We start from the raw sequence: 25,055 nt of genomic DNA on the forward strand, positions 1-25,055 counted from the left end.
ACATCCCAATCTAACAACAGTACATTATGCTTACCTCTTACAAACAGTTCTGTAAAACTCTTCTCTTCACCAACCACACATTGATACGTTGCATCGTCTGCCAGTGAGCAGTGGTTGATGGTCAGAATCCTTTTATTTCCAAGGGCCTCAAAAATGTATCTGGGGAATTGAAAATAGAATCCAAAGCTATCAAGACAGAAAAGGTAACTATATGTTGTTGTTATTATTATTTTCATTTCTATACTGCCCAATAGCCAAAGTTCTCTAGGTAGTTAATCATCCTATCATGAGTCACAGCAGAAAATAAGAGAGTTTTTGATTCACTTCTCCCATACTCTTCTGCATGCCAGGGAAAGGTGTACCATGCCCTTTCTCTAGCCTTCATCACATACAAGGTTGCCAGGAAAACTAATTTCTTGGAAAGCAAATTTAAAAAAAGCATTATTAGCCAAATAGTATTTCTGCAGATGCACAGAACATGGTTCTCCTTATAAATTTCATAATAAAACAGAGGCATTCATCCATGCACATATTGCTTTAGGAGACAAAGGGTTTATTTATTTATTTATTGCATTTTCATGCTGTCCCATAGCTAAAGTTGACTGAGTGTTTTACACTGTCCATAAAAAGAGATGATAAAGATAGAACAAAAATTTCATACAATCAGAAAAATAAAAAGTTTTAAATAGCTAAAAACAGATAATAAAAATAGATAATAAGGAATAACAAAAAGAAAGCCTGCAAAATTTCTGGTTCCCTGAGGGATTATGCATTTGACCAGAAGAAGTAATGAATGAAGCCAGAACATCCCAAAAACTATTCTGCCTTCTACATCTTAATCAGGACAAAATATCTATGAAGCACTGAACCAAATCAATAGAAATGGTAAAATAATGAGTTCATTATATGTTAACTTTGCAAACTTTTGTGAAAAAGGAAAGTTAGCTAAATCATAAACATGAAGATATGGCATGAGAACTTACTTGCTAAGGGGCAGGCCATTGATATGAGTCCATTCCAGAAGCATAGGTTGAATAAAAAGAGGAGAAAAATCAGTCATGAAAATTTTTATATTCATTACCAGTCTTACATAGTTCCCCCCATTACATCATCCATATATATGCTTTGTCCTTCTTTCCCCTTTCCCTCCAGATGATGTGCTCATTTTTTATTTTTTATTTTTTGTCTCTCACTCCCGATGAGGACTAGAATTTCCACATTCCAGACTATAATATTTAACCACTTCCATTATTACGTTCTAGAATGGAATGGAATGGAAGAGTTGAAAGGAGCCAGGGGGCCACTGGGTCCAACCCCCTGCTTGGTGCAGGACTCAAATCCCTCTTAGGTGGCTGTTCAGTTGCATCTTCAATGCCTCTAGTGTGGGAGAGCCCACAACTGCCCTAGGTCATTGGTTCTACTGTTGTACTGCTCTAACAGTCAGGAAATGTTTTCTGATATCGAGTTGCAATTCGGCTTCCTGCAACTTGAGCCCATTATTCCGTGCCCTGTACTCTGGAATGATTGAGAAGAAATCCTGTCTTTCTTCTTTCTGACAGTCTTTCAAGTACTTGTAGAGTATTATATCTCTCCTCAGTCTTCTCAAGGCTAAACATGCCCAGTTCTTTCAATCTCTCCTCACAGGGCTTTGTTTCCAGTCCCTGAATTATCCTTGTTGCCCTCTTCTGAACCCTTTCCAGCTTGTCTGCATCTTTCTTAAACTGTGGTGCCCAGAAGTGGACACAATACTTCAGATAAGGCCTAACCAGTGCTGAGTGAAGGGGATTTGAAAGTGATACTTCTATTAATATAACCTAAAATAGCATTTGCCTCTTTTACAGCCGCATCACATTGTTGACTCATATTCAGTTTGTGATCTTGTAATGATGCATTTGGTTTCTTTTTTCCTAGGTGCAGAATGTGGCATTTATCCCTAGTAGATTTCATTCTGTTGTTTTCAACAGTGCTCCAACCTATCAAGATGACCTTGAATATTCTTTCTGTCTTCCAGGGTGTTAGCAATCCCACCCACTTTTGTTTCATCTGCAAATTTGATAACCATTTCCTGCACTTCCTCATCCAAATCATTAATCAAAATGTTGAAGAAAGCTGGATCCAGGACAGAACCATGAAGTACCCAACTTGTTACCTCTCCACAGTTTGAGAAGGTAGCCTTGATGAGCACTTTTTGAGTCTGATTTTGTAGCCAACTGTGGATCCAGACGATAGTTATTCTATGTAGCCCACTTAACTAGTTTGCAGATCAGGATATCATGGGGCACTTTCTCAAAAGCTTTGCTAAAGTCAAAACAGATTATGCCCATAGCATTCCCACAGTCCATCAAGCAGGTTACCTAATCAAAACATGAAATAAGAATAGTCTAGCAGGACTGCAAGGTGATCAAACCAGTCAGTCCTAGAGAAGATCAACCCTGACTGCTCTTTAGAAGGCCAGATAGTGAAGATGAAACTCAAATACTTTGGCCACCTAATGAGAAGGAAGGATTCACTGGAGGAGAGCCTAATGCTGGGAACAATAGATGGCAAAAGAAGAAGGGGATGGCAGAGGATGAGGTGGCTAGATGGAGTCACTGAAGCAGTCGGCGTGAGCTTAAGTGGACTCCGGAGGATGGTGGAGGACAGAAAGGCTTGGAGGAATGTTGTCCATGGGGTCACAATGGGTCGGACACAACTTCGCGACTAACAACAACAACAAAGCAGGAATTTTCCTTGAGAAATCCATGTTGGCTTCTAGTATCATTGCATTCTTTTCAAGGTGTTTGCAGACTGACTGTTTTAATCTACGCCAAAGATCGATGTGCAACTGACTGGTCTGTAGTTCTCAGGTTCTTCTTTTTTCCTTTCTTGAAGATGAGCACAACATGAGCCCTTTCCAGTCATCTGGTACTTTCCCAGTCCTCCATGATTTCTCAAAGACAGTAGAGAGTGGTTTTGAGAGTTCTTCTGCCATCTCCTTTATGATGCTAGGATGGACTTCATCAGGCCCTGGAGATTTGAACTCATTTAACCCAATTAGATGATCCTTGACAACTTGCCTATCAATATTGAGCTCCCATCCTGCTCCTTCAGCTTGTACTTCCCCTTCATCAGGAAGGTCATGGATCTTCTTTTGGGAGAGGACTGAGCCAAAGTAAGAATTGAGCCCTTTGTCATCTGTTATCATTTGCCACCTGCCTTGGTTAATTGAACACCTATTTCTTTCCTCTGTCTTTTACTTTGGACATATCTGAAGAAGGCTTTTTTGTTGCACTAACACCCTTTGCTAGCCTCAGTTCATTCAGCTTTAGCCTTCCTGATGGAATTCCCTGCAACTGCATGCTACCTGCTTCTATTCTTCCTTTGTAACCTGGGCTTCCTTCCATTTCCTTTTTGTTTTCAGAGCCTCTGTAAGTGTTTTTGTGAAGTCACATGAACTTCTTCTGTTTTCTTCTACCCTTTCCCCTGTTGGAATTGTTTGTAATTCTGCCTTTGGAATTTCCTTTAAAAAAATTCCCATCCAACTTGGACTTTTGCCATAGAACTTTGCTTATCATTGTTCTGAGTTTATTAAAAGTGATTTTCCTAAAATGCAGGGTACATGTTTGGCTACATTTCGCTTTTTTGTTCTTTAGAATCTTTAGAATCAAGGATTCAAGTATGCCATAGTCACTTTCCCCCAGAGTCCCTGTAGCTGCCACCTTGTCTTCTCTGTTGGTTAGTATCAAGTATCTCAATTACCTGCCGCTCACTTGGATTTCTTGTCCATTCTTTAGCCATTTCACTTCATCATCTGGTTTAGCAAGTTCCACCATTAACTTGATCTTCTGTCCTTTGTCAATCTGGTAAGCAGGTTCGAGTCTCTTGAGAAAGGCTGGAGAGAAAAGGGTTTGCAAAGCCAAGAGTAATTTTCTCCAAATATTAGTAGTTTAGTAATGTACTTGCAAGTAGGAAGAAGTCTTCCTATATCTAAGGGCTTATCTACAAACTTTTTAATTAAAGCATTTCTAAATTGTTCTTCATTCAGTGGATTCCAGGGTGGTGTATAAGAGGCAGCAAAAGGACAGTAGGTGAAATCTAGTGGCACATGAGCAGACATGTGTTGATATGGTGGATTTTCCCTCTTCCCTTTCTCCCTTCAATTTCCCATTCTTGCCCAAATCTGCTCCTGATCTCTCCTAGACCAGAGGCAGGTGGGGAAAGAGGCTGGGGCAGCACAGCTGCTCCAGTTACAGTCAGCAGCCCAGCCCCTTTCCTCCTGCTTGCTGGCTCTAAATCTAGAAGGCTGGAAATGGCTGTCCAGATAAAATCCAGAGTGCAAGGCCCAGTGGTGTTGGAAAGGGCCACCACTGGGCCTAACGTCTCACACTGGATGCTTGTAAACCTCCAGTTTACAAGATTTGTGAACATCTGCCACAGTGGTAATAGGAATGCACCCTAAGCAAGGTTAAGTCTTAAGTCTGTTTCAACCGAATCCTGGTAAATCCGAATTCTTCAATTTCTCCACCTTTTTAGTTCAAGCAGCATTGCAGAGTTTTCTTAGCTCCCACTTGTACCTCTACAGCTTTCCTTTCACCTGCTGTTCTTCTCATTTTTCTGACCCAGTCCTAATTCTCTAAAGCCGCTGGTTCTTTTCTTTGTAGTAAGTCAGGATTAGGGAAGTAACACAAACATTTGAAAGCACTTTTCACAAGGTTTTTCTTTTCTTTAGAAAAGTTTGAGGACCATGCTATGCATATTTTTCCTAAAAGCAGACACCTTTTGTGCAGTGGGGAGAATCCCACCCCCGCACTCCAGTTCTCTTACATGTGCTTTTCTTTTCCTCCTTCTTCATGCGCTTAAGACGTTTCAACATCCCTCGCAGATCAGTGATGCCATACTGGAAAGCAATCTTCTCATACTCTGATGGAGGAGCATTCCGAAGAATTTCCCAGACATCAATTTCTGGCTGTGATTCCGTTTTTGCTTCATTTCTGACAGATGGGGCAATCATTATATTATACCATATTAGGATTCAAATAGCCTGGCCATCAGCATGTGTCTCTAGGACTGAATTCCCCTATATATTAAAATGTCAGTCTGTATGATTGTCTCATTCTTGGTGGGATGCAAAAGGCATACATTCACATCACATATAACACTAAGGCCACATTTGCCTACAATGATAAGCTTATCCTGACTTTTTTGAGCGAGAAGCATGCTGTCATGTACAGCTTGTTCACTACCACTTTCCTCCTTTTTATGAAAGCAGGTAAATAAACCAGAACTGGATAGCTTATGTGACATTCAAACCCAGTAGACTAGCTTGTTTCTCCTCAAAAACCAGGATTGCAAGTCATCTATTTTTGATCTTGGTTATGTTGTCTTACAAATCCTGGTTTGTTTGAGAGGAACAAACTAGGATACTGGATTTGGATATAACAATAAGCTATCAATTACTACTGGTTCAGATGGGAAGATAAAAGTGAAGTGAATGGTTTGTGAGCATCAGCATGCTAAATGATTAAACCAGAATAAGGCAAGCCAGGAATCCTGGTCTATTACCATGGGGACAGAATGTCTTGATAAATGTTGGACAAGAATAATACATCAGAACCAACAACTGGATATTTGAGATTCCCAGGTAAGTTATTTGGCAACAATATCAGCCTTCTCTACCTAGCAATAGAGGACATGAAACAGGTGTAAAAGAGGACATGTTACTAGTTTTTAGGATTCATGCATCTGGGTCTCCATGTGGAAACCTTGATCATCTCAAAACCCTTAACTGTATATAGAATCTGTGTTCCATTTGTTTCTCTTGCTTGTGAATAGTAAGCAGCAATTTCTCTTAAAATGATATATAGGGAATTATGAACTAACTAGCGATTTTTGAATGTTTGGACTTGCAAATGCTAGCTGTAAAGATAGAATTAACTTTGGACCTCTGACCTTGTAAATCCCACAAGATGGTTTTCTGATTTATAGTTTAGGTCATCTAAGCATGTGAATCTCTTTACATTCTTTGCAAACATATTAATACAATCAACAAAAAGTTTGGTAATACCTAAAGACTAGCACATTTATTATGGCATAAGCTTTCCATAAAGTCCACTTCATCAGATGCATGATTTTAGCTCATAGAAGCATACACTTAAATACAATTGTTAGTCTTCAAGGTGCTACAACACGCCTTGTATTTGTTATGACAACTGAAATGGCTTCCCCTCTTGACTGATATTTAGCCTAGGAGATGGAGTGCAACGCTTACCGATTGACCGAGCGCAAGAAACTGCTGGACTTGAGAACGATGCAGAGAAGCATTTGGAAGAGCATGCAGCAGCATCACCATGAGCAAGAAAGAGGGCAACATGTGTTAGTATTAGCAGCCATCATTAAAGCAGGCCCGCCCTTCCTTGGAATGGAGGCTAAAGATTTACTACACTGAAATATGCTGCCAGAAAAGCCACTGCTCACAAACAACAATCCAGTTCTACTCATCTTATACCCTGTAATTTATTGCAACTTAAATGGGCCATCTCTGTACTGCTGTCATTTTGTTGGAAACTGGTTTAACGAATGGTAGAAGCTTACTCGATTGCCCTTCCTAAAGCTGAACATCTTTCTAGTATGCCATTCCCTCTGTGCTAATAAAAAGTACACCTGCTGTTTTGCTTGTCCTGCTTGCATGGAGGGAATCCACTTCCTGTTGATCATATCACCCTAATCAGAATAGCAGGAGAAATTGATGTATACTTCTAGGAAGGCATTCTTCTTCTTATTATAATTATTTTACTGCAGAGAACATGCCACAATATGTTTTGGGGAAAAACACACTTTTTCACTTGTGTATTTGCATTAGTCCACTGTTTCACAGTGCCACCTAGAGGTGCTGTTGAAAAGCAGGAAACAAAATATTTCTTTTTGGTAATGCTTGGATCTCAATTCTGGTGCAAAACTGGATGTAAACACAGCACATAAACAGCCTCAGGTAGAAAAACCTGAAGTTGGCTAATGTAACTTAGACTGCTTTGCCACAAGTAAAGAGAATAGAATGGACAGTTGTCTAAATGCTAATAGAACAAGTAATAAGCAACTGTAACCCTGACTTTAGCATTCTATTGAAACTTCCTTTGCTTTCTGGGCTACTATTCTCATAATCTCCATTTATGGGCATGTTAGCATTGAAGCCCATCAGCATCTGGAGGACTACCTCTTCCTCATCCCTGAGCCAGAGTTCACCTGGCTTGTAGAAATACATTATTAATATTTGTTACTTATTTTATTTATGTGCCACCCCATAACCAAAGTTCTCCGGATGGTGTAGAATAAATATCTGTTGCACTTTAGATCTGTTTGCAAGCAGATCTGACCTTTGGTACCTGTCATGATTGTCTTTATTACTGTTGCTGAAGTCATGGGACTGGGGAACCAGGCATGCTCTGCACCTGCCTGTTCAGCCATGTTGTTGGCAAGCCATTCCTGCATATTGTATAATGTCTTCCCTCTTTGGCTCTCACAAATCATCAGTGTACAGCTTTCCTAGGGTGAGGGATCAATGCTGTTGAAATAGCACTACAGGTTCTCCATGAACCAGAGAGCATTAAAACACCAGCCTGGGACTTCTGATAACTTCTGGATACAGTGGATTACAACCTCCATCCTCCTAAGCCAGCATAATCTGTCTGGGGATGATGGGAGCTACAGACCCACACATCTGGAGGACACCAGGTTGGGAAAGGCTGCATTGCGGTATTTCAGACTGAACCCACTGCACACAAAGCGAGCTGCTGATGTGTGCTAAACGTGCAGAAGAGTTAAAAATAGTTGCATACATCCCAGAGATGGCCCTGCCCTATCCTGTTACCTTGGATGGATTCAAACCTGTCAGCTGTCACCTCCTTCAAGGTCTTCCCTCGCCATCCCATGCAAGAGCAGAGTGACAACTGCTCCCTTCCTCCTGACCTCTCCTTGGCCTGTGGCACCTGCATGCCAATGTCATCTCTTTAGATAACCCTACCAAAAGATGTGACAACCACAGGATCGGTTCTGCTGCTTTGGGAAAGGCTTTTCCTTGAGTTTCATCTGTCCTCAAGCATTTCTAAAAGAGAACATTTGGATCACTTCTTACATAACTCCAGGAAAGACTGGTAGTGCTCACTGTAAGTATTCAAATGAAAACCTTCATTTTCTGAGCCAAGTATTCACATGAAAAACAAACTCATTAAACGCAGCAGCTAGCTAACTAAAACTGAAATATAAAGCCCAGTTAACTGGAAATGAATCTAGCTGAACTTTGTGGGGTTTAGTTCTAAGGGTCAAAGTAAACAAACTAGTAATGGCATTTTTTAAAAAAATAGCAGACAGGGGGTACCCAGTCCACATATGACTTTCATTATTTGCTCCCATGCTTACGATTTTCATTGAAAGAAAAGCTTCCATGGGTGCACATGGGTACTTTCCTTCCAATGCGAATAGAAAGCAAATAGCAAGCAGGGTCTCTCAATTTGGGTTACCACTGCAGCAGAAGGCAACATGTTAAAAGGCCCTGTAATCCTGCCAGGGACTCAGTCTGGGTTGGGCATCCTGTCTTTGTAATTTGCTTAAAGGAGATAAATGTAACTGTGTGAATTATGCTGTGTGGCCTCCAGTTTGTCCTGGGCAAACACATGTAGAATTAAGCTGAACATCCATTATGACATGGGTTGTTTGGGAAACTAAATGAATGGCTCAGTGACAACAGACTTAAATATTCTGTAGATTCCCCTCTCCTCAGAATTTGAAATATTAATCTCCCTGTTTGTGTGGCACAAGCCTGAAGGCACCATGAAGCAAACTGAACTCAGGATATACAGTCACAGAGCAATTTTACATGATGCCTTGAGGAGACTGGAAGGCAAATGAACCGCTGTACCCAAGCTCTGCCAGGCTCATGCTGGCAGGAGAGAAGGGAGGAAAAAGCAGTGTTTTTTCTTCTGAGCTGGCATAAACTTGAGAGTATCTCTGGTGGCCAGTGGAGCTGTGGATTCTGTGGGCATACAGCTTCTCCCAGTCTGCTGCCTTGCTTCTACCTCTAAAGTCCCCAAACCAGGGAAGAATCAGCTAATGAGGTTTCTCCAGCAAGTGAGTGGGTGAAGTTCAAGTTCAAATATTCCTGTCTGAAGGCTGACTTCTTTCTCCCTCTCTTTGCAATGGGAGAGACTCAACACACCCTATGACACAGGGGACATCCTCCTAGGGTCCATAGGATTGTAGCTTTAATTTCTGTTCTGAACAGAGTCAACCATAGGAAATACAATATTTCTTTTCTTTAAATCCCCATAGTCAGTCAGTTCTGGAGTTTTCCAATTCCTAGTTATTAATTTATTTAAAAATAAAGAGGTGCTATGTCTCCAACACGCCTGGAAGCCATGCCCCAGCCTTGAACGACTTGCCCCCTATTTCATGATGCATGGTAGCTGTCTGAGGTAACTCAGTGGCAAGAAACAAGCAATCTTCTGTACATCTTTAGAGATACTTTCATTGCCAGTCATGCTTTGGGGTACAGAAGGAAAACAAAACAATCCTAGATTAATAAGAGAGGTCCTATTAGGAGGTGTGGGCTGCGGAACCATCAGTACGCTGTTGATACCCAGCTCTACCTCTCATTTTCAACTAATCCAGGTGAGGCAGTGGCTGTACTGAACTGGTGCCTGGTCAAGGTAATGGGCTGGATGAGGGCCAATAAACTGAAGCTCAATCCAGACAAGACGGAGGTCCTGTTGGTAGGTGGGTCACGCTTCGGTGTGGGGAACATGGACCTTGTCCTGAATGGGGTTGCACTCCCCATTACAGGGACAGGGTTCGCAGCTTGGGAGTGCTCCTCGACCCAGAGCTGTCATTAGAAGCTCAGGTGACGGCGGTGGAGAGGAGCGCTTTCCTTCAGCTTCGGCAGATCCATCAGCTGCGTCCCTACCTGGAGAACGATTGCCTGGTGACAGTGACACATGTACTGGTAACTTCCCGATTAGACTTCTGTAACGCGCTCTACATGGGGCTGCCCTTGAAGACAGTCTGGATACTTCAGTTGGTGCAAAACAGAGCTGCCAGGTTGCTGACGGGGACTGGGCGTTGTTCTCATATAACCCCAGTCCTCCGTCAGTTTCACTGGCTTCCCATTAAAGTCCCGGCCCAATTCAAGGTGTTGGTTATCACCTATAAAGCCCTCAACGGCTTGGGACCTGGTCATCTAAAGGAGCGCTTGCATCCATATATGCCCTTCTGCCCCCTGAGATCGGTGGCAGAGGCCCTTCTCCAGGAACCTTCCCTGAAGGATATTAGGAGGGTGAGTACCTGGAGGAGGGCCTTCTCTGCGGTGGCACCCCACCTATGGAATGCGCTCCTCAAAGAGGTCCGCCTGGTGCCATCGTTATTTGTTTTTCGGCGCCAGGCCAAGACCTTTTTATTTAAGTTATTTTAATTGTTAATTGATTATTTATTGGGTTTTATATTGGGTTTTATCCTGTGCCGAAATGTCTCCAAAATTTTTAAGGTTGATTGTGTAATGATTCTGTTTTGTAAGCCACCCTGAGGCTTTTTGCGAATGGGGCGGCATAGAAATGTTTTAAATAAATAAGTTAATTAATGAACAGTAGTTTTGCAAATTGATCTCAGGGTTCCAAACTAGTGATTCTAACATTCAGGTTAAAAACATGGTTTGGATTCAGACAACACAAGAACCCACATTTGAGAGTTGAATGTGGGTTATCATCAGAAATGTTGGTTGGTGTTGGAATGTGAGTTATTGTGTGGTCTGAATCTCGCTGTGATAACAAACCATGGGTTGTTCACCATGGGCAACCTACAGTTCACTATCTAACAATAAACCATGGTGAACAAAGCATGGCTTGTTCTGGCATCATGAGAAGCATCATATATTTTTAAAAGACCCTTGGTCCATTGGCTTATGCTGTGTGACCCCACTTCATATAACTAAACCTACTTGAATGAATGTGCAACCAGTGCACAACTGGAGCTGCCTGGAATCACACCACTAAAAGAAGCCACTAGGTAACTTCTAAGTTATTTTAAATCATTTTATTGCATAAGGGCTATTTCAATGTAAGGGTCTTTGCATCAAGCATAGACATGATCAGCAAAGACTAGCCATCTAAATTCTGTGGATGTACTGACTAGAGAAATTGGGCTGCCTTGGTTATTTGAGGCTCTTAAGAAATGTATGCGTAATTGAACATGCAGAAGTACAAGTCTAATATATATACGAGATTACATCTGATGTTCAGGTGGAAATTCTGGATAACCAAGTTTGGATAACAGTGTTTCTATAGTATGAAAAATTAAAGACCCTTCTGCTAATTTTAAAACTTCATCATTTAGGAAAGCAAATGAATGGAACTCTGTCCTCATAAACTGTAGTACTTTAAAATAACATGTGAGGTAGAAAACCCATGATGCTCCATCCAAGTGCTTAAGAAAAGGGATGATTATGCATTGCACAGTTCCTACAGCCTTGATACTTCTGTTCCATGCACAAATAAAAATAAATTCTTACTCTCTGTTCCAGGCATCAGTATTCCAGGAAGGATTTCCGTATGGAGATGAGAAAGCACAGCAAAGTGCAGGTGAACAAAACAGAAACCAGAAAAAGGGAGAAATGGAAGAAGAGGCAAAGGAAAGGGAGAAATACAAGATGTCAAATAATGAATAATAATTGTTTGTGGTAAACAGACAACCTTCCTTGAGAGTTGGTGCAGATTACAGCTTACTAGTGTGAGCAAACTAGAGTGAGAAAGTCCTTGGCTCCCCCCCACCCCCCGTGACTACAAATTCACTAGATAGCAAGATGTGCACTAGAATGGGTCATAGTGCCACAGTCAGGGATGGGCATGACACCACCGTGTGACCGCACTGTTGGGTTTCATTCACTTCTACTGCCTTTCGCACATCTTTCTGGAACGGAACACTTAGGCAGATGTTCTGCTTGTGTTTTCTTCCTCTCATTCACATTAATTATTTTACCCATTCATGAATTCCACCTCTCAGTTTCCATAGTTATACCTCCCTCTTTTCCCACACCAGTTTCAGTTGTCTACTGCTTCTGACCACTTGCATTCATCTATCCAGCTGTAAACCACAAAGTATGAAAGGGCCCTTCTATAGAACCATACACTGAAACTGAGAAACATAACTGGGCAACAAGAGAAATCTTGTGTATTTGTTTGAAGTGTTTTTTAAAAATTGATTTCCCTTGTGTGTGTGTGTGTGTCCTGTCTTTATGTAATACTTCCTGTGGTCAGCTATCAGTGGTACTTAGAAGACCCGCACCTGCTTAGCTTCAATGATGCTGCTACACCATATAGGCATAACCCAAGTGAAATGTTACTTAAAAAAAACATGCTGAAATGCTTTCAGGATCCCCTAGGTAACCCCTAAGGATCCATAACTTCTGTTCTGACTAGTTCTGTTTTATTTCTTAAATAAAAATGTACATTTTGGGTTCTAATGAAGTGTCACTGGAACCCAAAATCTGATACTCACTTTGAGTGATTAGGGGCACATTTTCATGAACCACTGGAAACAGTTTCTAATTTTGCTGAAATTAAGGGTGCTTCCAAATGAGGCTTTTATCATGACATCATGTTGCCTGGTTCACAGGAATGTATATGGGGAGGGAACAGACAGCATTATTTTCTACTCATAAGCCCTTTTTTCTTTTTTATTACCCCAATAAATCCATTAAGGAAGAAAAGATGGAATGGCTGCACAATAGCTTCCCATGTGTCCAGAGGAAAGGATGCCCCTGCAGTTCTCTGCAACCCATGTGAAAGCACCACTATAAGGAATCTACAACTCTGGGATAACATTTCCCTGCAGCCCTCTAGAATGCAGCCTAGAGTTGGGAGGATGCATGTGTTGATGGTCACAGATCAAAGGAGCTGCCATAACTGACACCCAGTACATGCTCATGAGGACGCAGATTGGGAATGGTTGCAGAGGAGACCCAATCCAACTCATCTCCAGCCTTTTCTTTCATCATTTTGTATGCTTACCTCTTTTTCAACAAGGCACTGAAATCCAGCTCTTTGCCTTCTTCATGTCCATCCACACTGTGCAGTAAAGCAAGTAACATTGATAGTGAACAGTACAGAAACAGAGGGCAGTAACAAAAAAGGAAAGAAAGCTTCACAAAATGGTCAGGATGCTGTGGATGAGAGGCCAAAGACATTTCACACGTAGTTTGTGAAGCTTTCCAAATTATTTCCATCTTCATTGTCCCACCCATCCTGCTGCTTCTCCAGCATCAGGAGCATCATATTCTGGGTCTAAGGTGAGGATGGAAGTGCTATCACAACAGATCTGCATGAGTGATTCCTTTAGACCAGGAGGCCAAAGGGGCTTGCTCCCTCTAGTCCTGCAGAGCAAGAAAGATTTCCCACACAGTAGGCGGCATTCACATGAAATGCCATACCTCCTGCAACAGGTCACCCTGTGCTGAGAGATGAAAGCAGGATGAATCAAGGAAACAGAAGCCTGCATACTTCAAGGAAACCACAGTTACTTTATTTTTTTGCTGTTTCTTCTTGATTTATGGAGGAAATCATATCGGAAGCCTAGTTCCTTTGCACCTGCTACTCTATCATACAAGTTTATTTCTCTTTTCTGCCGTTATTATCCCATGTGGCCCATAAAGCAAAATGAATGGATTTCCTGAATCCATAGATCTTGTATAATATATCACAAAATTACTTTCCCTATCATCACTGTTGGATAGCTCCTCCAATATAAGAAATAACAACAGACAACATTTTTCAGAAAGCAACCCTAACATCTTTTTGATAGTCAAGGATTTATTTTCTAGTTTTTTTCTAGGTCTTATCAGTATTTGCTCTGTCATAATAGTTCAGTGGTTCCACAGAGCATTATCATGAGAAGAGCAAAGGATAGCATAGAAACTACACTTGACAGAGAACACTCAAAATGTTTGACTGCGCTTCCTAATTTGACAAGAGCCACTGACAGAACCAGTTGACCTTCAGTGCAACTATGTGCGTGCTCTTGCTTAAAGGCGATGTGTGTGCATGTTTGAAACATTCAAGGTGAATTAAGTAAGTACATTATGTAAATATTGCAACTATATCTAAAAATTCAGAGCTTCATGAAGGTATTTTGAGATCCACTAAAACCTGCATTATATTCAATGCACCATGGTGATCCAAGGAGTATAAGAAACCAAGGGAGATAGAAATCATATATTTGGCCTTAGATGAAGATGGACTAAAATCCATCTATATCCTTTTGACCAAATTCAATTGTCTAAATATTTGTTTTGACCAAATCTGCTGGTATTTATTTCTGGAGTAAATGAACTGCTGGAGTAATGAAATAACATCATTTACTAAATTCTCCTTGGAATATAAGGCTATGGAGGGGGAGAATAGCTTTTTAATATCCATATGAACTCTTAGCAACATTCATTATTTAAGTATCAGTTTTCAACATTTTTAGTGAGTGCTTCACTATATATATAATCCAGAAACTAAAACCAATAAAAGAAAAAGTGAATAAACAAGAATGAAAATGAGTCAGTCACACGTTTATCAGACAACACCGTCAAAGACTAAGTGAAACAGGCTAAGTCTGTATCATTTTCTAAAAAATGGCTAGTGAAGAAGCCAAATGCAATTCCCAAGACAGCATTCTACATTATTGAGGCAACTACTGAAAAGGCCATGCTCTTATTACATTTGTCATAAAAATGTGAAATTCTTTTGGGCAAAATCTAGGGCCTCTCTGGGTGATCTCAACTTGCAGGGAGGGGATGATTAGCGAAAGTCTGATTGATGTAGCCAAGGGAGTATTCATGAGATGCAGGGGAATACAGAAAAGCATCCAGGTACTTAGTATGAAATTCACCATTTATGTGGATTGTGTGCCCAGTACATTCTCTCCCAGCAAAATAATCTATCTCTACTTGATGCCACGCACAAACAGAATCAGCTTGTACTGTTCGCCACACTAATTCCATGACCACATGTTCAGATTCCAGTTAGCATGGTTGTCAGTGGATTGTGAAATGTGCATAAGTTTCAAATGGACCCCAAATGGTAATCATTATATTTTAACTGGCCTTTGGGTGACAGTTCATCATGAGGACTGAGGCTGAATCCTGGGGCAAATGTGATTACCTGGAGAAGGCTGAAGTCATCCGTCTCCCGCCTCCTGCCGTACTCCTGAACGAGAGTCACAAACACAAAATTCAGATGCACACAGCTCCACTCCATCCAGTATCTTCTCATCTAACAGCTGGCTATTTTCAAATCTCCCAATTCTGACATGCAAACACAGTGTTTCCAAAGGCAACACATTTACAAAGGGAATTCTATTATTATGACTACTACTATTATTACATTTCTATACTGCCCATAGCCAGAGCACATTTTAAGTCACCCATCCAGATTTCAACCAGGTCCAACCCTGCTTAGTTTCCAGGATTAGGCAGGATCAGGCACTTCAGGCTAAATGGAAGTGACATGAGAGTCCTTATTCTTCAGGTGGGCACTTTTGCATCTGCTGGTGGGTTGAACCTTGACAGTTTGGCACAGGTGTTGCCTGGGGCTAGGTAGTCTCTGGCTATGAGAGGGGGCTAACTATGATGTGGAGGTTAAGGCTGGGTGTTGCCTCCCTTAAAGTTGTGCAAGCCCCCTGATCTGCCTCAGGGTCCCCCAAAATAGGCAACTCTTGTGATTGGTTCAGAGGGCTCCCACTTGTCCCCACAACAGAGTCCTGGACCAGTCTCTCTCAGTCAAACTGACCTCATAGACTTATTATAAGGGCTACTAAAATGGGTAGAGCAGGGGATACCCCATTTATGCTGCCCTGCATTCCCTGAGGGTGTTGTTAGGAGCTTAAATGTCTCAAGAAGCCAACTTTATAATGTGAATATGTTGATGTAGACGTATCTACATACATGGTACTGGGGAGACCTGTGTGATTGGTTCTTATGGAGTCAACCCTTCTGTTTGCCTAAATCTGCCTGTTCTCTGCAAAGTGGAAGCTTTCTGGGGTTTTTCCCCATCCTGCTGCCCAAGGTCCTTTTCAATGGCAGTGCTAATAACCAAACCAGGGACATCATTTACTGGAACCACGTACTCTGCTACTAAACTATGTCCCCTCCCATCCTAATCTTCTTTTTCTATAAGGCTTGATCTATGACTGTTCAGATATCTATGTGCTGCTTCAATACTCTCTCTGTGTTCAGGTCTGGACTGAAAGGAAGCAGTATATTTTTGCTCATCTATTGGCCTGAGACAGTGGAGGAAGAGCTTCAGGGCTGAGTGTGTACCTAAGGGCAGAGAGGCCCACCTGTCCAGCCCAGATGATACTGATGAAATTATGTAGCACAGAAACAGCCCCTGTCACAACCATGCTGCTGGAATTTGTGACGATGGCAAAAATATTGGCTGTATGCCACTGATTTGCGGCAGCAAGCCATTACAGAATGTCGCAGTGGCCCAGATTGGCTTCTCAGCCAGCTCATTTTGACCTCTGCAGCTTTCCATAACATCACAATACGGACAGCAGTAGCAAAACATGCTTGGGGAGAGCTCAGGAAGAAAATGAGGTCAATGTTGAAGAATAAGAATAGGAGCAGCCATTCCTCAGGCTGAAAAAGAGTTGTTGGAAGGAAGGAAGGAAGGAAGGAAGGAAGGAAGGAGGGAAATCAAAGAACATAAAGAGAAGCATGATTGTAGAAAGAGCTGTTGGGTGTATGGTGGCTGGAGAGAACAAAATAGGAACTGTGGATGGGCATTCTAGGAAATGATCGTCTTGTTAATCCTGGTATGAAGTTCTTAGACTCTTATTGTTCATTGCTATAAACTGAAATGGAGCCAACTGTATACCCTAAATATACCCTATAGCACAACTGTCCACTCAGATTTCATGACCATTTTTAGTTCTAAAGAAATTCCACAGCTTCTAGTAGGTTGCAATCCAGAACAAAGGCCTAGTGTTAAAAGTAGCTCTACTGTGTCTGAAGCATTTAACCATCAAAAAGAGACTAGAAAGACTATAAAGAGTCTCACAAAAAGATAACACTCACTTTCACAATATGTAACGCCACAGTTAGGGTGGAAAAACTAATTCACACAAAATGCACGCTAGGAAAAATATTTCAGGTCTATAGACTTCAATAGTTCTTGAAAATAATAACTGAACAAATTAGGTACATTTTATTTATTTATTTAAAACATTTCTGTGCCGCCACCATCGCAACAAAGCCCCAGGGCGGCTCACAACAAAAACAAAAACATACAAAATTATACAAAAATCATACACTAAAAATATCAAAACCCGGTGCATCTCGGCTTAAAATTTTTTAAAATCCTACATAATAAATTAACACTTAAAATAAGTTTTAAATAAAAAGGCCTTAGCCTGGCGCCGCAAAACAAATAATGACATTTTGATGTTCATAACTCATGCAGGTATGAATAATGATAATAATAATGATATAGAACAATATAGAATATGCTGTTTGTGATTACTTATGAATGTGAATTACTTATGAATTACTTATGAAAGTGCATGCATGTCATTAAAATCCCAAGAACTTGAATGTGACCCTCCTATACAGGGGACAGCACAAATAATAATATATAAATTTTCTGAGTTTAATCATTAACCAATCATTTGACTGATGGACAGTATATAAATAATATTATAAGGAAAAACTGTGCTGGATACAATAGCTGTGCTAAGACCTATCTAGTCATCATCTTTTCCTGCTAAGTCAGTGCTGATGGGCTCCCAGAATGCACTCTAGAAGGTGACATGGCCCACATCTCCTGAATCACTTGGAGGCTGCATGGTGTCTGTGTCACGTCAGCCTGCCTGCACCACTCTCCTCCCGCATTTCCCACACTCATGCAGCAGATGCACAAATGGGGTCCCAGTTAAGTGGGAACCCAGGCTTGTGCTTTGAATCATATACAGAAGCCTGCTTGCTGGATTATGATGTACCTGGACATGCTCAGGTGTGCCCAATGCATTTGCATCCCCTGGATTGATGCCTGCATCTTGGACTGTAAGCATGGCTCTGTAATCACAGAGGTGGGGTCACACCTGAATCTAGCCAATGTGATCCTTATCCATATTGCAGGATCTGGATGGGGACAACAGTGTGGATGGGATGAGAATTCTACATGTGGTTGTCACCAACACCTGTGCAACACCTTCCTATGGATGAACACCTCTGAATCACAGCTAGTCTCTGAAGCACAGAGTAGCTACTAAGAATTCAGCAGTTAGACATCTTTGGATCTATGCTGGGATCCCTCACTGGTATACCTATATATTCAAGCATACTTTCTCACACTGACTGTGAGAAACATTTTGTGAAACCTTTTGTGATGATACTCACGCTCGTCGGAATCCTGTGCGGATGTCTAAATCACCTGGTGCAGGTGCCTCTGTGATGGTGTAGATTAATGGGGTGTGGGGGAGGGAGGGAAGATAGGGAAATAATTCAGATATGTTTGCATCAAAGACAAATGTTCTGCATAATCCATCCCACAAAAGCACATCAACGTTTTTTCTCTCTTTCACTTGGGTGACTCATTTGGGGAATGAAGTTCCATGCAATAACATGAGATGGAAGGTGGAATGAACAGAAGATCTAGATTTTTATCTCAAAACCTCACAACAGTTAGAAAAGGCAGTTCACTCTGACTAATTCACCCTATGAAACTATCATAAGCACTTAATTGTACTGATCCTTATAGGAGCATTCTTGAGAAAAATGTGCAAATAGAGGTTAAAATCAATTGGAAGTCTATAGTTTTTAAATGCTTGGGAGTGCATATTCTCATATCGAGCCAAGTTCTGCTGGTATAATGCTAACAGCAAGATGGACAAAGGTCCATCTGTAGTCATAATATCTTACCAGACTTAAATTTTAGGGGACTTTTAAAGAGACAAAAGTATGGATTAGAAGATACAGATGTAGGATTAAAACAGGCCCACTGGATGGTTTGATTCAGAGTTCAGTGTTCATGCTTTAGTCTGTACATGAAGCTCCTACACCAAAGCAGGGTGGGGTGGGGGATCTGTGCGGCCTCTGTATGTTTCTGGATTTCAATGCTTAATGGATTCTAACAACATGGCCAATGGTTAGGGATGAGGTGGGGGTTCCAAAAGTTCTTGGGCTACACATTCTCCGTGTTTGTACTCCATAAATATATTCCTTTAGTGTCAACACTAAGCAACAGTGATGCTGCTTTCTTCCACTGAAAAGAACAGGAAATCTGAAAACACAATGTATGTTGAATACCAACACCAATAAGAGATCTGGGTTGGGTGGGTTGTTTTTTCATTGTTGAGGGTTGGTTTCTGTGATAGCTTGAGTGTGACTGGATTTCTCAGTGCAACTGCATATGGAAGCTGGGTTTTGTGTGTGTGGCATGGGCACAAATGTTCTATAGCAAAGAGTACTAATGGCAAATAATACTAATAATTATCCTTGCAATAGGCTAATATTACTGTCTTGGAGCATACAGGGCCAATGGGCTGATTCAGTTCTCCAAGGCCACAAGTTGTACTTGTACTGCCTTTGCCAATCTGTCAGGAGTTTGACTTGAACCAAATGAATCACACGTTCAGTGGAAGTGCTGCTGTCATATAAAAAGAGAAAGCCTCTAGAGTGTACAAAACCATAATATATTGGACTCAGAGTTTTTATTCTGTCAGCAGAAATGCCCAAGAACAAATTTCTACCGAGAACAGTCCTGCTGGTGGGAAATGACTGTACTCGTGTGTAGGTGTGTATGTGTGTGGGGTGTACATTTTTCTGCAGACTCCCTCTGCCAGCCTCCGTGCCACCTCCGCCACTGCTTCAGAGGGCCTTCCAGCCTTCTGGAAGAGAACTTTGAGGGTACTGCGGCAGGCAGGGGGATCAGCAAAAGTTGGCCTCCTCTCTTATTTAGCCAGTGGAGAAGCTCCCCCTGGATTAAGAACTTTGCATGGATGGAAGGGGTTATTCCATCTGCAGGAGAATTTTGCTGGATCCAGCCTGTATTACATGCCTTTTTTCTTTTTCCTTAAGGACAGTCAGAGTGGTGTGGTGGTTGAGAACTCAGGAGATCTAGATTCTAGAATCTACTCAGCCATGGAGTTCAATGGGTGACTTTGGGCCAGTCACAGTCTCTCGGCCCAAACTACCTCACAGGGTTGCTGTTATGAGGTTGCTATGAGGAATCATTTGAGGCTCCCTGAGTTCCTTGAAAGGAAAAAAGAAAGGATATAAATCTAATGACTGACTGAATGAATGAATGAATAAATAAATAAAATTCAGGCCATTGCCTACCGAACACTCTTTGTGAGAGTCACTGGTAAACCAAAGCAACCCTTTATTTCCTGTATCTGATGCTATTTGACACTGCATATGCACTCTTGCATAAAAACAGCAAGAGTAAAAATTGGCAAGAGTGCTTAGAATTACAGCATTACAGGCGCTGTCTTCTTTTGTTTCTGCTGTTTCCATCCACATTAGCCTTCCTTAAACTGTTGCCCTCCAAGTGCTCAGGGCTAAAAATTATAGTCCAACTCATCTGACAGGAATCAGGTTGGAGACCATTCTAGGTGGGGCTGTTGCCTCGGAAAACTGAACAAAGGTACTCCCATTTTTCTCATTCTTTTGGGTTTGTTATAGGGGGTTGTGTTGATTCAAGACGCTCCTTAAGGCAAAAAAATAAGTCGAATATTTATCAATGGTACATAATTTTGGCCCTATATGAAGGCAATAAAGCATGGATTAATTAACCTACAACATGTACCAGCGACAGAGCAAACTTGGTGCATGCTGCCACCTGCTTGAATATGAAACCTCTGATGTTACTGATTGCAGGTTGCTCTGTGACATGAAAACATTGAAATGATGGCTAACTGTGGGCTAACCTGCCTACAGCTACACCTATTGTCATAGGTCAACCCACAATTTACCCATAGTGTCTGGATTCACATGTCACAGGGCAACGTCCAACCAGGCCAAGGTGGCACATTTAAAATGGTAGTATGAATTAACCCACAAGTTGCCAGTGTTATGTGAAAATAAGGTCTTTGTATGCTGTTTAACCAGTGATAAACTTTGACAATTGATATTTCTTCAGAACTGCTTAAAGCAGTAGTGTTGACCAAAATACTCATCTAAAAATATGCCTCTGCAACTTCCTGTATTTGGAAATGAGGTAACTTCCATCACATTCCTACTTATTTTTTTCAAATCTTTCATGGGTAAAGGCTGTGTATGTGAAAGCACTTCCCCTTTTACGGGTGACCCTTGCAAAGAACAGAACTGATGGTTTATATTCTTACATTCTCATTTTTGCTGACTTGGCAAACCAAAACTGAATGAAGATGCAGAATTAATCTTGCAGTTACACTGTTTTAACATTTCCAAAATGAAACAAACAATAACAACAAATGTAACAAGACATGTTCTGTTTTTCAAGACTGCAAATGTGTTTAGGGTTAGGCTGGTTAAAACTCTGCTAGAGGGCAGTCTAAAAGGCTTCTCTGACTGTATTTCCCATTGCTGAAAGGACCTAAAATGTAAACCTTTTTTGTCTACTGTCTACAGTATAACCTCCCTAAATTCCATCCATGTATCACTTAACATTTTCTTTCTAGAAACAAAACCACATCAGGGACACAAATATGTCCAAGATCTTTTTCCCTGTTCAATGGTTTTGCACATTCACCAGAGACAGATTTGTAACTCTAGAAAACCAAAGTATGTATTTATAATAAAAGTTTACCTTGACTCTTTAATAATTGTCAATATTTTGTACTGTTTCAAGTAGAAAATAAAAGCAATACCTTTTAGAAGGTACAGATACTGTGTTGCTTATGCAATATTCAGTAAGGAGTGGGAAATGTGTATGGAAAAAAAGAATTCCACCTCATCTAAAAGTGTATTTACTGGTTTAGTATTGTAAAACTCTTTTTCTGCCATGTATTTCTTCATGGAATACCAAGAGAAACACTGGAAAAAGACTTGGGATAGTCAAATGCCCCATAAACATGTCTCTGTATATTTTTATGGCTGTTGGCTTTCAGTTACTTAACTATCAACTGCGGTTCCAGCAAAGTTAGAATGTTCCTTAATATTCATGATATTAAGCAAGAATGTCCACACAACCAAGCAAAGGCTTAGGGGTATAAAATGACCCCATGGGTTTTTCCCAAAGATAACTGGTCTAGGAAAGCAGCTTTATGGATTCTGGATGTGAATAGGTTGATTAAAACAATAGGAATTGATTGGAGAACATTACGTCACCAAAGTTAGGTTTGTTATGGGGTTAGAAATTTACCCCATGAGACTAAAAACATTTTACCTAGAATTTTGCTTTGACAGTTTGATACTTTCCTAATATTTTGATTTTAAAACATGTACCTTCTGGCAGTGTGGATGCATTTCTGGTTGTGGATATTTTACCATGAAGGGATACATCGGAATATGGCCTCCCACAAATATGTTTGAAACATTTTTCATAAATTTTAGATATTTAAATGCACATCTTTCCAATGTATGTGCATGTGCGTTTAATGCAAATAAGTGCATGACGTGGATGGAGCCAACACATATAAAAATGACACAGAAAAAAAAATAGAAGAGAGAGCAATAAGGGGCCAGGAGTTCTTGAACATGTCCTTTAAAATAAAGGCTATTTTTTCAATAATCCATATCTTCATAACGGCAAGTTGGGGAACAAAGTCTTTACATTGAATCCTGTCATTTTCCCCAATCCAAAATTCCTACTTTACTCCTCTGCCAATGTCACTCTGACTGCTTTATTTTATTTTATTTTATTTTATTATTTTATTTTATTTTATTTTATTTTATTTATGTTATTATTTGTTTTAACCTTGTAAGCAGTTCTGTTGTCTTGGATTGGAAATGTTATATGCAATGAGAGAAGAAGCACCCCAGCAATGCAAAGTAACTCTGCAATTACAGAAACTTCTGAACTTACCATGGACAACAAGGCTAAAATTACAACTATCGAATTTGTCCTTAGTAGCCACTTCGCATCTGTATCCCCCTGCGTAGGTTGGTTTAGCCTCAATAATGTTCATTTCAAACACATAAACCTTAAAAGCGTAAGAAAGAAAAGGACAATATATTCTGAGACATTTTGCATTCAGACCCTGCTGCCTGAGTATAAAAATGAACATGTAAAGTTGCCTGCCAAGAGTTTCTCTTGAGCCTGGATGGCCCAAAGAGCATCCTTCACACTCTTTTGTATGAATAGTTAACACTTTCCTCCTCTTGCCTCCTAAAGGAAACATTTTGCCCTTCTTTTTTCAAATTCCCACCGTTTTACCATAACAATACGGGGATTCACAGAAGTGCACTGGGGCAATGCTTCAGTGTCTGCTTTATAATACCTCATGAAGAGGTTGGGGCAAGGTTGCTTTGGTACAGACCTGAAATGCTTCAACGGCTATGCCAAGAGATGTCAAAATGTTATGAGGCTTAATGAAATGATACCCCGAAGTGTGGGAAAAACAGTGCCCTCCTGAGGTTTTGAGCCATATCTACTGTGATCCCTACTGCCGGCTATGCTGACCATGGCTTATGGGAGTTGTAGTCCAAAACTACAAGTTGCCTTCTTCTGTTTATGAGGAACAGACAGGATTAAAAACAAGGTATGCCTTCAAAACCCTCTGTCTGTGACATAGATACACAGCATATTTCCCATCTATCAGAGCAATGGTACACATCTTGGGCCTAGAATATGGATGATAGCAAGTTGCAACTGGTTCCTTAGCTAAAAGCTTACCAGTTTTGGTCCAATTTAACAAATGTTTTCTAACAGAAGAGCAATGCCTGCTGCTAACTTCAGGGGAATTCAGGGGAAATAGTCTTTTTAGCTTTCAAACAGCAAAACTCAGGCTGGGAAAAAGACAGAAGGGCCAAGCCCTTGTTTTGCTAGTTGTACCTTGTTGTTTCGGTCATACGTCTCATGAAGCTGGAGATGTTTTCCTACTTTGCTTCCCAGGTCCATCCACTTTCCCTTGAACCATTTAACTGAAGGTTTCTTCAGTAGGCTTTCACCTGCCACTACAGCAGTAAATGTAATGTTCCCACCTTAGGAAGAAAGTGGTATTAGGGTGAATGCATGATTTGTAGTGCAAAAGCCCTGTTCAGTTATGAGCACACCATTACAAAGACTCGGCCATGCACAGCCCTACCAGTAGTCACTTCTCCATCCCGTGGCCGAGACACGAAGATACCAATAGGATCCACAGGCTCCTTTTGTTGGGTTTCTGTAGGAAGAGCTGGAAAGCAAACTAGAATTAAATATTGATTTTCTAACATTGCAGAATCTGCTCCTAACTACTGAGTAATTCAGGTACACCAGAGGTGTTGAATGGCTTCCAGTACAAGAACTGAATTCTATTTTGAGAAACTTTTCAGTCTACATTCCAGTGGTGGACATGGCCAAAGGTGAAGGGGATGGGCCAAAGTTACCAAAAAATACCCGAATGTCATGGCTTAAAGTTAGGCCCTCAGACTGAGGTTCTGCAGCCTTGCTCTACTCAGTCTGAGAAACCAGAAAGACTGAAGAAACAAACCAGAATATCTTCAGTGATAAGGAAGCCTCAAAGCCCCACAGATCAATATAAATATGTAGCACAAGTGAATGAGGTGGGTGTCGTTGCTTAAGTAACAAAGGAGGAAAACTTGAGCTTTCATTCCTAGTTCAGTGACCACATACATGGTATGGATACACATTCCAGATTCAGTTTTGAGATATCTAGTTCAAGGGATCAGACAGCAGCTGTGGGAAAAGAGTGTTGCTTGAAGCTCTGAGGAGCTGCTGCTGGTCAGAATATTAACAAAACTGGTTTGGATGGACAAATATACTGATGTGGTATGACTCTCTGATAAAGTTCGAATGGATGCATATTTCAGATGAGTATCTCTGATGGGTGGATCATTATGAATTACCAAAAAAAAAGTAGATGCATGACTATGAAAGAGGACACGGGTTTGCTAACTACCTCTCTATTCAGCC

General features: G+C 40.9%; 1 protein-coding gene across 3 annotated transcripts in view; it reads right to left on the reverse strand.

The window, feature by feature from the left end:
- MYBPC3 (myosin binding protein C3) overlaps positions 1–25,055 on the reverse strand; it is a 90,073-nt gene that overhangs the window by 46,515 nt on the left and 18,503 nt on the right. For all 3 annotated transcript variants that reach the window (XM_044436234.1, XM_044436233.1, XM_044436235.1), the window contains exons 4-15: positions 24,229–24,315; positions 23,976–24,124; positions 23,007–23,124; positions 18,398–18,446; positions 15,162–15,206; positions 13,026–13,082; positions 11,528–11,530; positions 6,248–6,271; positions 4,804–4,970; positions 3,739–3,871; positions 984–986; positions 35–159 (exon numbers count right to left, since the gene is read on the reverse strand). In XM_044436234.1, coding sequence (XP_044292169.1) covers positions 35–159; positions 984–986; positions 3,739–3,871; positions 4,804–4,970; positions 6,248–6,271; positions 11,528–11,530; positions 13,026–13,082; positions 15,162–15,206; positions 18,398–18,446; positions 23,007–23,124; positions 23,976–24,124; positions 24,229–24,315 — 960 coding nt within the window. The remainder of the gene's footprint in view (positions 1–34; positions 160–983; positions 987–3,738; positions 3,872–4,803; positions 4,971–6,247; positions 6,272–11,527; positions 11,531–13,025; positions 13,083–15,161; positions 15,207–18,397; positions 18,447–23,006; positions 23,125–23,975; positions 24,125–24,228; positions 24,316–25,055) is intronic.

Source organism: Varanus komodoensis, unplaced genomic scaffold (assembly GCF_004798865.1).
Source record: "Varanus komodoensis strain SLA01 unplaced genomic scaffold, ASM479886v1 scaffold3, whole genome shotgun sequence".
Lineage (NCBI taxonomy): Eukaryota > Metazoa > Chordata > Lepidosauria > Squamata > Varanidae > Varanus > Varanus komodoensis.